We start from the raw sequence: 14,669 nt of genomic DNA on the forward strand, positions 1-14,669 counted from the left end.
TATTGAGCTCCTGTGTTTGTCAGGTAACAGAAGAAAGAGGTAAATACTGGTCCAAGATCACCCAATATGATTCGAATTCAGTGTGTTGGTTGTTAAGTCTACAACATAGTCATTAGGCACCATCTCTTTCAAGATGTTAGTCAGTGGGGTTCCTGTCAGTGACTATTGTATGCCTGATACCTTACTGGGGCTTGGGATGAGAGGAGGGAGAGGAAGGAAGGACAGATGAAAAATAATATGGGGGAGGGGAGTTTTAGAGAAGTCTGCTTTCCTACAAGCACCAGGCAGAAGTCTTATTAACATCATCGTAAGCAACCCTACATTGCACACCACAACTGCGGTCTAAACAACACCCATTAACCGTACTAAAAGTCAACGTTACTACTTTTATCATCCTCAGAAAGACGCAAGGCTGAGACAGCGCTGCCACTCTCTTCTGAACTTGTACAAAGATCTCTGTAGCAGGCAGCTTTTATACCCTGCACTGTGAAGGATGGATGCAACCCGAGGCCTTTTCCTAATGTCCCGTGCTTGTGCCCTGGTAAGGTAGAGCATATATACCAAATGACTGAGATGTCGGTACTCAAATGGCGCCCATCTTTAAGAATGTAAAAAATGTTGCCCATTTCCCATGGCCATTTTAATGTAACATATGTCTGGGCCAAGTTCTGAACTTACAGCTTCATGTTTTTTATCTCTCCAGATTCCAAAAGGAAAGGTTGAAGAATTTTTAGCACTGGAAACAAACTAGAATGTTGCCTTCTGGAGTGTACCCTATGCAGTGAAAAAAAGTATATTTCCGTCCTTTTTCAGTAATTCTGCACCACCAACAGGTGTTAACCTAAGACTTGTGCCTTACGTTACCTTACCTTATCTTATGAAAGCACCAAGTATAACCACAGGACTTATTTCTAGTGGCCTAGCATGGCACAGTGTCCATTCAGTGGACCCACATGCTCCACCATTTTGACTTCTTTGTAGCCATGGACTCACCTTGCTTGCCTGCTTTCTTGACGCTGCCCCTCCGGGCTCTCTCAGGCATGGTGATCCGATGTCACGACGTCAAGCTGTAGAGAGAAATAAAAGAGGTAAAGATGGGGCTCGTAGGCAGCTATGAGCTTTATCATTCTGTAATATAGGCTCTTCAGTATATCTCTTCAATATAGGCTCTGCAATAAAGGCTCTCCAATATAGGCTCTGCAACAAACACACACGAACCTGTGTCAATATTCAATAGACAAATTGCATACATAACATCCTGATTCAGTCGAGGCAGGTGGACAAAAATCCACCAAAAATATCACACATTTACATTCTGCCCATCCAATGACATATCGTGTCGTGTTTAGAATGAAATGGATGATGAACGTCCTGCCAGCAGAACTTCTCCAGCATACCAATAGAGTGGTAGCTCCACTGGACAGCGTTCAGTTCCTGGAAGAAGAGTGGGTATTCTGCCACAATGTACCCACATGTGAAAGTCTTGCCATGCACAAAGCTTCAGACTATTACTGAAGGGGTAGTCTTTGGCTTACTGGAAAGCTTTGCCCAAGGATTCCGTGAGACAATATGTGGCACTAATAAGGGCCTCCTGCATCGGGGGTAGATTTTCAGAATTTGCACCAACTGTGATGGACATTAGGAGTTTTTTTCACCACTATCTTTCTCACATAAATAAGAATCCTTCCATGGTGGGCACTGCAGTGCCACTTAGGTTGTTTCGCTTCCCCTATTTCAATATGGCATCTTTCTCTCCACCTCCTTGGCAGGGTGTTAACTCTTTTACTGGAGTATGGAAAATCCGCCAGCCAATCTAATTCAGGCTACAGATCTCACAAAGAAACACAGGCCCTCAAATCCTCCTCTCTCATCCCCTTTACATCAGGGCCTCTGGGTCTCTAGTGGCCAACTGTTGCACTTTACGGTTGCCAAAACACGCACGTTGATAAAGCTGGGTTTATTAAAGGCAGACACCATCAAAAAAGCTGGAAATGAAAAAAATAGCTTGTTGCAGGACACAGATCGAAAGGCTCTGATCCATGCGTTGTTTGTTTGCAGTGATAGGTGAAAGGACAAACACCAGTCGAGCTCTAAATAAGCTGTGACCCCACGAACAAACTTCCTGCTTCATGTTCTGCCCGAGGCGGGACACATGTGGGACCTGCCGGAAACCGTCAATGCTGGCAAAGGAAAACAAAGGGTCTAAACTTGGAACGCAGAGCTGCATAAATAACTGTAAAATAGTTGTATGCTTGCCTGACCACCCTGTATACAGATCTTCATGGCCTACACTGTGTAAACTGCGTGCCACGAGGGCTTTGATGCCTTCTACTCTCTCATCTACGCTTCCACCACTGGGCCAGCTCGCCACATCCTTCCCCCTTTTTCTCTTATCCTCTTTTGTGAACTACAGTCTTTCATTCCCATCCCTGTTTTGTCCTCTTGCCCCCTGCCACACCGATCCCACCCTACTCCCCTCTTCTCTCAGGACATCTAGACTAAGGGTAGAGGCTTCCCTTTGTGGGACTTCTACCCAGGTTTCCCCATATACTTAACTTTGTTGCCCTCCTCCTGTCACTCCGATTTCAAAATACTAATCGAACTCCATCTCAATCTTTTCGCATTTCCAACCGCAGCATGGCTCTAGGATGGCACACTAATTGCCAGGTTGCATAATGCGAGTTCCTATACCTTGCTTCTCAGCCGCTGCAAGGTGGACACCTGCGGCTGGTTGTAAGTTGTCTGTTCCTCTGCCTTCCTAGATGAACACCTTAGAGCATGTAGCATGGTGGTCTGTATATCAAGAATTCCTCTTCTGCTCCTTGGTGGACTCCTCGGGCTAATACCATGTCTGGTGGGATACTCTTTTGCTTTCCTTCTACTCCTGGGTGGGCATCTCTAAGCATATACCATGGCGGGTTGCATACTGCTGATTAATATGGACTTTTCGGATATAAGCTGTAGCTTGTTGTATGAGGCCTATTCTTCTTGCCTATTTGTCAAATGCTCGTTCCAGTGGTTGTTCCTCTTTCTCCCTTGGATGCAGCCTACAAAGCACGTACTGAACTGATGTATAGTTCTTCTTTCAAAATGTTGCCTTTTGGTGCTTCTGTGTGTGGCTTTTTGCATACTGCCCATTCATATGGAGTGCTTCCTATATGCCCCTATGCGGACCCCAGAAAATAATCTATAGGTAATGGAATATTGCATCTCCAAAGGTTTGCACCCTTCACTTCTGGGCACTTTCTATGATCCATATTAAGTATGCTTCATATTTAATATGAATAATACAAACCACTCTTAAAATGGTTGTTAACTGCCTGCACACGTCATCATCTATTCTTAAACTCTTCTGCTATCATGCATATGCTGTAATATTGTTTAAGCAGTCTGCCATGTAAGCAGGAGAGCAGAATACTTCCCACATAGACCACATACTTTCGATCCATAGTTCATAAGAATCTTATGTTTTACTCAAATTCGCTTCAACTCACGTCCACATGCAGCCAAAACACAATAAAAGCAGAACTCTGGTCCTCACACACGACCACAAAACACAAAAGGCCACAGGGCAGGGACACGCTCTTCCATCTAAAGCTCTCTCAGGGCGTAAAAACAGAATTAAATATATTTTTGGATGGCGTTTTATAAAGATAATAATCTAAAATCTTTCTTTTCCATAGCAGTTAATACCGCGCTTCCTTCATGAATTCACTTGATTTATTTATTTTATGCATCTCACCAGCTTCCCTTGGGGATAAGTGGATTCTCTGTCTTTTGTCCTTCATCTGGGATAGAAAATACTAATAAATAAGTGCAACTACAGTACAACAGTGTAAACTGAGTATACAGGCAGCCTAGCCTAATGTCAGGATGTAGTGATGCAGAGTTTAAGCTGGAGTTTCAGGGCAGCAAACCCTAAACTGAGACGTGGAGCAGCAGTTCCTATTTTACAGGTGCAGGTCAGCAGCATCTGTGCTATGGATGCTGTTTACCAAGAAGCACAGAAGCGAGACATAGCAGGTAACCAAAGATGCAGAACATGTGCCAGGGAGGCCACATATGTGGAACAGTAGGATCTAAACTAAATATGAAGAGCTTCAAGGCCTCTAATAGGGATGTAGAGCAGGAGGCTCAGTGCACTTTATTCACAGAAGCAGTGTGTAGCCTGCAGATGCTGTGTAAAAGGACCTGTGTAAGGGATGAACAAGACATTGACCACTCCTCTGCTTCCTTAGCCTGAGACATGAAATAGAGGGGGATTTGGACCGATATTAGTCTTTCTACATCTTCTCATGTGGAACACACAGACTAATCCCTACGAGCTACTCTTCACTCTAAAAAAGGCAACCACCACCAGCAGCCAAATGAATTTCCCAATAAAAAACAGGCCCTAGTGTGCCAATTCTGTTTTAACAGCTCTTATTTCCTTCTTAGCTCCTGCAAAAGCCATTATTCACTCAGCTGGCAAGATACTCCAAAGCTACTAAGAAATTCGATGATATATCACCTGTCCAAAAGGCGACCCCTTAGCTCCCCCTTCAAGTCAAAATCCAATTACAGCTGGCCTACATTCCCATTAAAGCCTTGCACCACCAACAGAATATTCTTGCTCTTCACTCAAAATCTCAGGTGGCAACAAAATCCTGAAAAATGTAGACAAATTAGGATTGAAAACCAAAAAACTTAGACTGCATATGGCCTCTATGCAATAATTCGCCAAAGCAACCTTTTGCACCGGGAAACCTCTCTCCAATTCCATAAACCGTTAAAACAGCTTATATTCAAACGCCACCTTGACATTCTGCCATCTCCAAATCATAATCTGATGCCTTGTGTCAATCTTCCAACTAGTATTCTCTTCTTTGATGTCTGTGTTGCTCGTTCCCCTCCCCCAACTCTATTCGGTTATCCGCGTTGCACCCGCCATAAGACAAAAAAGGACTATGACACAGCCAATGCTGCCCGCGTCATAGAGCTCGTTTTTAAAAACATTTTAACCCTGCTGCACAACTTGGCTAAAAGACACTGTCAAAGCCAATAGCCCCCCATAAGCAACACCTATTGGCTTTGCCAATCCTTGTTTCAAATGGAAATCAGCTGCTTTCAATGATCCCCTGCAGCCAAAACCATTCAGTTTCCCATCACATCACATTCTCTTCCCTTTTCATTCTCTCCTGCACGCAAGCTTGTTGTTTCATATCAATGGTGTTCTCTTCCATATCTACCTGCCACCATCTGCTCTGCTCTGGTAAAACGCAAGTTAAAGCACTAGGACTTAGCACATTGGGAGCTTCAATACTCTCTCATGGTGTGTTCTTTACTATTCCTTTACTATTCCTTGCTGACCCTTGATGAAATTCTCCAACGTGATACCTGTTTAACATTCTCAACTGCCACCTCCCCTAGCAACACTTGTCAAGCTGAATATTGGTATATGACAGGCCCTCTCACAAGCTATTCTAGCATGTCTATAGTACAACATCACTTTTAGGACATACTCATTCCTCACTCCTCATCCCTACTTTTCATTCCTATTTGTCATCCATCATCCTTACTTCTCTTCCATCATCTCGACATTTCATCCCTACTTCTCATCCATCATGCCTTCTTCTCACCCATCATCCTTATGTCTCATTCATACTGCTTATTCATCATACCTACTTCTCTTCTATAATCCCTACTTCTCATCCACATTCTACTTCTCACCCCTCATCTATGCTTCTCAATGCTACTTCTCATCCATCCTCCCTACTTTTCATCATTACCCTTACTTCTCATCCATCATCCTTACTTTCTCACCCCCTTGTTCCTGATTCTCATCCCTACTTTTCATCCATCATTCCTACTTCTCACCCCCACATTCCTTCTTCTCATCCCTACTTCTCATCCATCAACCCTACTTCTCGTTCAAGATCCCTACTTCTCACTGATCATCGCAGATTAGCATTCCTACTTCTCATCCATCATTCCTACTTGTCATCTGACATCCTTATTTGTCATCTATCATTCCTACTTCTCAACCATCCTCCCTTATTCTCATCCAGTATGCATACTTCTCACCCATCATCCTTACTTCTCATCCCTCATCCCTGCCTCTCATCCATCATCCTTACTTCTCTTCCATCATTCTTCCAATCCCTCATCCCTGCTTCTCATCCATAAAACGTAAGCATGATGAATGAGAAATAGGAATGCTGAATGAGAAGTGGGCTTGATGGATGAGAAGTAAGGATGATGGATGAGAAGTAGGGATGAGAAACAGGGATGAGGGGTAAGAAGCAGGGATGATGAATGAGATGTAGGGATGATGGATGAGAAGTAGCAGTGAGAAGCAGGAATGAGAGGTGTAAAGTAGGGACAATGAATGAGAAATAGGGATGATGGAAGAGGAGCAGGAATAATGGATGAGAAGTAAGGGTGGTGGATGAGAAGTATGAATAAGAAGCAGCGGTGATGGATGAGAAGTAAGGATGATGGGTGAGAAGTAGGGATGATGAATGAGAAGTAGGGATGAGAAGTAGAGATGATGGATGAGGAGCAGAGCTGATGGAAGAGAAGTAGTCATGATGGCTGAGAAGTAAGAATGACTGATGATTAATAGGGATGAGAGGTAGGGATGATGTATGAGAAGTAGGGATGAGAGGCAGACATATTAGATGAGAAGTAGGGATGATGAGTTAGAAGTAGGGATGGCAGATGAGAAGTGGGAATGATGGATGAGAAGTAGGGGTGAACGATGAGAAATAGGGATATGTATGAGGAGTAAGGTTGATGGGATGAAAGGAATAGATGACAACTAGGGATGACGGATGCGAAGCAGGGTTGATGGATGAGAAGTAGGGATGAGAAGCAGGGATGAGAAGTAGGGATTATGGATGCAAAGTAGGGATGATGGAAGAGAAATAGGGATGAGAAGTGGGGAATGTGGATGTCCTAAAATGGGTTCTGTACTCTAGGATAGATGGGTTGCATCACAACTCTGAGCAACAGGACAGGGTTCACATTCAGAAACATTTAGTGAAACAAAGTGGTCTAAGGCAGTAGGTTGAAGCTTCACAAAAATCATAATAATAAGTAATTTAATATACAAAGACATAAATCAAGTTGCATTAAAAATCATCTCAAACTGAAGGTCTCCTCTGCCCTGCTGTCAATTAAAGAAACACAATGCTCGTTAATTGTGACTCCAGCACTGAATCTTGTTGTCTCACTATACACTCTCATCCCCACTAAAATTATGTGGGAAGGAGACTGGCATGCAGGCCAGATTTTAAATAAGAATTGTGCATAGATATTTTGCGGTGATCTCTGGAAAAACAATCTTGTTTGAGATGATGATCAAATAAATATATTTAAATGATCCTTTGTCTATTAGTGAAAAAATTGTGGTTGCATGCCAGGTGCACCTAAGAGAAAGACGGGTTTGTGAAAAAGCTGGCAAACCCACAATATGACGAAGAAGGGATTCCCAGTGGCACTCTGTTTCTATGTAACACACCAATAGGTTTGTCTACTGAAAGAGTCAAAATTTCAACAACTTGGCTGGCACATAAGTATATCATAAGAAACACCATCTTTCAAGAAAGGACCTTCTAGACTCATTTATGGAGAGGTGGCAGGCAGCATCTACTACAAATCAAAAGATTGCTATGGCTCCTCCTCTCCAGTCGGAAGCTGCTGGCCCTCCTCACTTAGTTGGGGGGGAGGGGGGGAGGGGGGGAGTTACAGAATGGTTTCTGCTGGAGGAGGCTTAGACATTGTCATCTTTGGCAAGCTGGCTGCCTCAAGGCCACTGGCTACATGTTGGAAGGCCTGCCAATTTTAGGGCACAGCTTCTGAGAACTATTTTGGTGCACACAAGCGCTTTGTAAACTATAGTGGGTGTGAATATGAAAAAGGCAGAAATGTCCCTGCCACACAGGAAGAAACTCACTGCACTGCAAGGACATTTCTTCTTAGGCTTGCAGAAACAACCCCCAGATTAGGGGATTTTTTATGAAAAACAAAAAAACAAATTGGTAAGCTGCCTGACCTTGAGAATCCTCTAAGCAGCCTGACCTTGAGAATCCCCAATTCGATCAGGGGCATTGACTAGGAAGCACACAGAAATTACCTCGACTCGATGATCAAATAGCTGATGCATATAAAATATGGATGTGGTCACCGGAATGCAAAGTCTTAGCAGTTTGTGTTTTTTTATGCACAAGATATATACCTCTGGTCTGTATTGCAGCACCTCTGATAAGAAGTTTCCTTTCATGCACTTCTGGAAGATGCCTGTGCTCTGACATTATGAAGCCCTAGTAGTTGTTGGTCTGTGATGTGCATGTCAGGATGGAAGGTTTGCCAGCTGACTCTTGACCTTCCATTGTGAGAATATGAAACTCTTGCCTCTGTTTTCTGTTATGACGCATGAGGGTGGTAACTTTGTCCATGTCAATTCAAATCCATTTCCCCTTATCAAAACAACTGAGCCGAAAGAGTCCTTATGTGCCCCCCTACTCCTCAATGGACATATCCATCACCACTGTCCTTTGAGAAGGGCAATGCCTCAAAGGTAGGCCCACCAGCACGGTCTTCTCCATCATCCACCAAGGGCATGAGTCCACGGCTTACTGAGTGACAAAAATCACGCCCCTCAATGTCCTCACATTTGATTCTATTTATGCTCAGAAATTGGCACTGCCCCCCAAAACCCTGTTTTTTGGAACTTGTGAATGTCTATTAGAAGCTTCTCTTAGAACTTATGGCATCTTAGTTGCAGTGATCATACCCATAATAATATCCTGAGCGAGTCTGGACACAGCAGTACTTATCTGCATTTTATGGCAGCATTACTTTTCCTTGTTTATTCCTAGTATCATGTTGCTGCAGATTCCTAGCTTGACGCTTCCGATATGAACACACTTTAGAATACTCTGTTAAAGTCATATTACCTAAATTGTTTGTTTGGCTATGATCCCAGAACCGAGGCTTAAAGGGTTTTCCACAAAGTGAACCATACCTAAGAGAATTGGAATGGTATGCAGCAATCACAAAACTATTTTTACTATCAGCGAGGACGAGCATAAACATTTTCACAATCACCAAACACATAACAAATTGTTAACAGTGCGGACCCGGAAGGGAACACTTGAGAGGTTATGTTATATGGCATTTGTGACATGGCCTAAAGGTGACTTCATGGCACACTGGGGATCTTCCAGGGCCGGCGCTAGGTACGGGCAATGTAGGCAGCTGCCCAGGGCCCCACACTCAGACCACCATCTTGGGGGTCCCACATCCAGACGACACAAGTTAGGCCACAGCAGCACACCTGTCCTCTTGTGCCCCCTGCCTTTCCAATTGAAAGAAAGGTGTCTCGTTGCAATTAGGCCCATGGGAGGCCCCCATCCTATGTTCCCCGTTAAAAAGAGACATATACTTAAGGTTTGTCCTGCAGTTAGGACTCCTGCCCACACAGAGGCACCGTGGGATGCCTGTTGTCCTAGACTTTACCTCCCCAAAGTATTAACACATAGGCAACTCTCACACCTTCAGCCCATTATGAGCTGCAAGAGGTGCTTGTAGGTGACTGAGAGGGAGATTCTGCAGCCCAGGAGAGGTCGACCAAAGCATCTTCAGGAGCAAGGGCATCTATTGAGATGCTAACAGCCCTTAATATGTCACACTGTATGAAAATTAAAGGGGCCCGCACATTCCCTTTCTACCCGGGTTCCCAAAAATTCTAGGGCCGTCCCTGGAATCATCAATGTCAGGGGAAGGGGACAATGAGTCACAGGATTCGAGGATGTTTGCAGAAATATTTTTATTGTTATGTATTTATATGCATTCTATCTGCTATCAGGTGCTTCTGTCACCGTTTTTACCTTGTCATGCTCCTTATGGATGCAACTAGTGATAATATACACTTTTCACATAGGTAAAATGTATACATTTAAGTTTAAAGCACAAGCAAATTTGGGGAGAACCCAGCATTGAGGCGCTGGACAAGGCAAAAGAAACAACTTTCGACAAAATAGACTCAACAGAAATATCACCCTAAGTAATCCTATTTAGTACAAATTGTAAAATAGGATCAACTGGAACATGTTTGTAGCAATGAAGCAGGGAAGCCCCATTTTATAGCAGATGTCGTCTATGTCTTCTTTTGAAACATGTCCAATTGTTTCCAAGTCTCAGGTCTTATTGTAAGATGTTCAGCATTTGGATCCTGCAACTTTCAGCTTTTTTTCCTCCAGATTTGTTAGGGCACAATCTAGAGATACAATCACATCTTATGTAAGTAATAATAATAAAGTAATTTATACAGTGACTAATAACAAAGTATCCCAGAGCTAAAAGATAGCTACCAAAACAAATCAGAGCAACTAGCCACAGCAAACCTCACTCAAATCGATCCGAATACCAGGTTTTTAAATGTATGTGAAATAAGTGTTGAATATTTTCCTGTATGAGAGAGAGGGGAAGAGGATTCCACATTTTAGATGCCAGGAGACTGAAAGAACAGACCCCGAAACGTACTATTTTCACAACAGGGATGCAAACCCGATGAGCACCTGCTAATCATAAATTCCTTCTGGAATGATAAGGTATAACCAGAGGATGTAGGCAACGAGAGGCTTTGTTGTTGATAATCCATGCTTTAAAAAACAGTCTTTCCCTCACAGGCAACCAATGCAGCTTATTAAGAGCAGGGGCAGAAGGCAGTCGCCTTGGAAGATTCAGCAGCAAGCGAGCTGCCGCGTTCTGAACACGTTGGAGTCTCATCAGTTGAGACTGTGAGACTCCCAAATACCAAACATCACAATAAGTCAGCCTAGATGTAATAAAAGCTTGGACCACTGTCTTTCAAGCGGCTTCTGGTTGAAATTCAAAAATCTTTTTTAGAGTTTTTAAAATTCCAAAACATTTTCCAGCCAGAACAGTAATTTGGTTGTCAGACAAAAGCTTTGCATCAAACCAGATGCCAAGATTCTTCACTTTTGCCTTAGGGACTGGTAACGGCCCTAATGAATCCGGCCACCAGGCAGAGGACCAAATCGAAGGCTGCTTACCTTTGTCATGGACCTCAGTTTTCCCTGCACTCAGCTTAAGGCAGCTGAGATCCATCCACTCAGCCACTTCCGACAGACACAACCTTAACAGGGCCGCCGTATTGACATCATCGTGAGGTAGATAGATGAAGAGTTGGGCATCATCGGCCTATGACACAATATCAACACCGTAACGCTTGATGATGTCAGCTGGGGCTCAGCAAGGCATATTTATTTATGAGTTTTATAAAGTGCTGCAATTCACCTAGCCACATTCTGAGTGCTTTGGGGCTTGAGCATTTGAGCTCGGGAAGGTTAATTTGCTGCTCCTTGGGTTGTTAAGGGATGGATTGCTGGAGCTTTTGCAAGGTGAGAGCAATGACAACTACCTCACCGCTGCCTAGGAGGAAGTAGTAGGTGCTCTAAGTCCTGCCTATTGCTAGCACATCAGGTGAAGTAGCACTGAGGCCCCCAGGGAGTGGGGGTCCAAGGAAGTGAGGGTCCCACTGCACCCCACTTATGGACATCTTTTGCAATCCAACTGGGTGGCAGAGGGACATTTTCCTTCCTTATTGTATGGTCATTACCACCCTTGCTGCAGCTTTGAAAGCTCTTCTAGTCTCTGCCAAGCCCCTCTCATACCCAAAATACATCATTTATATATCTACTCTTTGCTACATATGTATGAGTGTACTCCACAGTATTTAATACTATCCATTTACGCCCAACTCCTTTGTGGTTCCATGACTGACGTTTCACGACACCTGGTCAGGGAAACAAGGCCTACGGATTCGTCATCATGGTGGTCACAGAGTCCGAATTCACCACATCACAAGGCGACTGCAGCTGTTCTGCAAGATTGCAGCCTCCAACAAGGGTTTTGCCCGAGGTCGTTCTGAGGAAAGAATTTACTGAAAATTGGACATCTTTACTCATAAGTGCACTTTGCATCACATCTGTGGAATTCCTTTAGCAGAGCAGCAGTCGACTCTTGGTGTATACTCTACTTTGTTACTTCTAGCACTACCCTTGATAATCCTAGTGCCAGGTAGCAAGAAGGAACAGAAGGGACAGGAAGTAAACAAAGGTTTAAGAGCATTCTTTACTTACTGTGGATTGTGTTACATGACCTCCCCAATAGGAAACAGAAGACATTTGAGGGGCTCATTTTGGGACTAGGACTCAACACCATTAATTATTCGGCTTGCAGGGTGTGTGATCCAACCTCTGCTACCACTGAAGAAAACACAAAGGTGATGTTTGGAATGCCTACAATAATCGCAGTCAGTAGACTGCATTCCAATCCATAATTGATTTTACTCATGGCACCATTATATACAGGTACATGCAGATCCCGGTTCTGCTGCAAAGGGAACACTACAGCTCGAACTACCAGGCCATGTACTCTCTAAACGAAAGGAAAAGGGACAAGAGAGCCATTAGGCATTATTGAGTTCAATTCTGTGAAGTACTCAGGGATCGCAGGATGTGATGTCACTTGCACTATATTTGGCATTTTAGCCACTCAATGATTATGGTCCATGACACAGTATCTAAAGGGCTTAATGAGGGTGACGTGTGGACATGGATCACCCACCTCGCAGATGTGCAGAGGTGCAAGAACACACAAACCATATTAAGATGGGGCAAAGGATATTGTGTTTATACTCTTTGAAATGTTAGGGTCTGTCGGAATTAGGTTTTTGCTATACCACTTGCCCCAACTCTGGAACACAAACTCAGTGGAGAGGACAGGGCTGGAGGGGGCATCAGAACCTGCGAGGTGCAAATGGTGCTTTTTATAAGTAATGCATTTTCTGGCCCTTGAGGCTCAGAATCTTGGCTCTGATCTTGGCAATCAGTGTGTATTGAAACATGATAGGAGGGAAGACCTCAAACTCACACTCTTATCCCCTTACCCTTCTGGATGAGAGGGAGTGAAGGGTGAACTATACATATTCATTTATCATGTTTCATTTTGATACAACACTAATATCAAAGGGTGGTGCCACAATGCTCAGCTTTATGAGCGTGATTACAATAAAATATGGACTGAAGCATACTTATGCATACACAAAACCGTGACCCAGATCTCCTCTGTTTGCTTGTCCATATTCTTGGTAAAACAGAATACATTTCTGGTGGATCTAGTCCTCCTTTACTGTGTGAACGTCTTACACTGTTGTGAACGTGCCCTCCGCCGGCTCAGGGCACCCAGGAAAGAGGGCAAAGACAGGGAGAAGATGCCAGTCTCCCATAGAACATAAGTGCTGCCTAGAAACTTTAGAGATAGGCCTCGCTGACTGCCATATAGTGCTGAATGTGTACTGCAAAGGCTCGGGCTCAGCTGTATGCATGTACCTTCTGCTCTAAGCGGATTTTACTCAGGGTGTGTAGTGCAGTAATTCTTAGAGGGTCTAGGATACTGACAGAGTTCAGTGGGTATGCTGCACAAAAGTGCAGTCGAGTCCTCAACATGTAGATTGAGAACAACCTCAGCCTAGCCGGGTAAATAGAAAATATCTTCCACAAATAGCATTCATTTCCACTGTTACTTTTTACCCCTTTTTCAATGCATTATGTACTGTTAGCAGAATGGTGCCACACAGACAGGGTCTGATAAGGAGTACCCAGCACGCATGTGGACATACCATATATTGGCACACCTATAAGGGTTCTGGCACCCTTTGATGGTTTTCTTCCTAAAGTCTTTACTACTTGGTAAACCCATCCTTTAATTGACACTTACATAGGCTCATACACCATGGTGGGCGGAGTGATTCTATAAGTGTTACGGCTTTGGGTGTTAAGCTCTCTATTCATTAGATCTACGAGTCCGACTCAATAGTTGGCATGGTTATGCTCCCAGGAGCGCTGACCTAGGATGCTGTAAGAAGTAGCATGTGCAGTTTCCATTTTGAGTGCCAGAATCATCAACATAGCTTGTCTACGTGGGTTGCAGCTGTTACAACTATTTCTGTCTTCTGTCTCCTGGGAAGCAGATGGAACTGCTTAAACATTGTTACATATGAAGAAAATGCAAGATAGTTGTCAATTTAATTTCTACATAGTCTTCTAGGACGGGGCAAATTACTGTTCCAATTCCAGTATTGAAATATGTGTGTCAAAGTGCTTTGTTGGGCTCCTTGTGAACCAGTTAGGTGTGATTCACAAATTCATAGGCACGGCATGAAGGAGATAGCAAAGAAAGAAACTGAGGGAGCACACCATTTCTTGACAAAGTATTGTATCTCTTTACTCACTTAATTTGCCATGGGTCAGGCAACAGCTCAATAGATGACTCCATGTCATCAGGGACACCATGTTCCAGTCCAAAGCTCTCTTTTTACAAATCATTGTTTTGAGGTATGTTTGTCCAATTGAAATGAGCTGAGATATCAACTTCCAGAATGCATTAGTTTCTTAAAGGAAATTAACCGGCTGGAAATTATGTCTCTGATGACATGGAGCTTTTTGGTGATCTTAGTGAAGCACAGTGTCAGTGAATACATCCATAGGCAGGTCAGTGCCTCTTTAAGAAGTAGTTTTCAGGCACTTTACTCCTACCTTAGTGCAGTTGATTACTTATTAGGTCTCTCTCTCTCACTATATATATATATATATATATAT

General features: G+C 43.5%; 1 protein-coding gene across 1 annotated transcript in view; it reads right to left on the reverse strand.

The window, feature by feature from the left end:
• Window positions 1-14,669, reverse strand: part of PLEKHG2 (pleckstrin homology and RhoGEF domain containing G2) — a 361,757-nt gene that overhangs the window by 276,168 nt on the left and 70,920 nt on the right. The window contains exon 2 of the mRNA XM_069207509.1: window positions 994-1,067. Coding sequence (XP_069063610.1) covers window positions 994-1,042 — 49 coding nt within the window. The 5' untranslated portion in view covers window positions 1,043-1,067. The remainder of the gene's footprint in view (window positions 1-993; window positions 1,068-14,669) is intronic.

Source organism: Pleurodeles waltl, chromosome 9 (genome assembly GCF_031143425.1).
Source record: "Pleurodeles waltl isolate 20211129_DDA chromosome 9, aPleWal1.hap1.20221129, whole genome shotgun sequence".
Lineage (NCBI taxonomy): Eukaryota > Metazoa > Chordata > Amphibia > Caudata > Salamandridae > Pleurodeles > Pleurodeles waltl.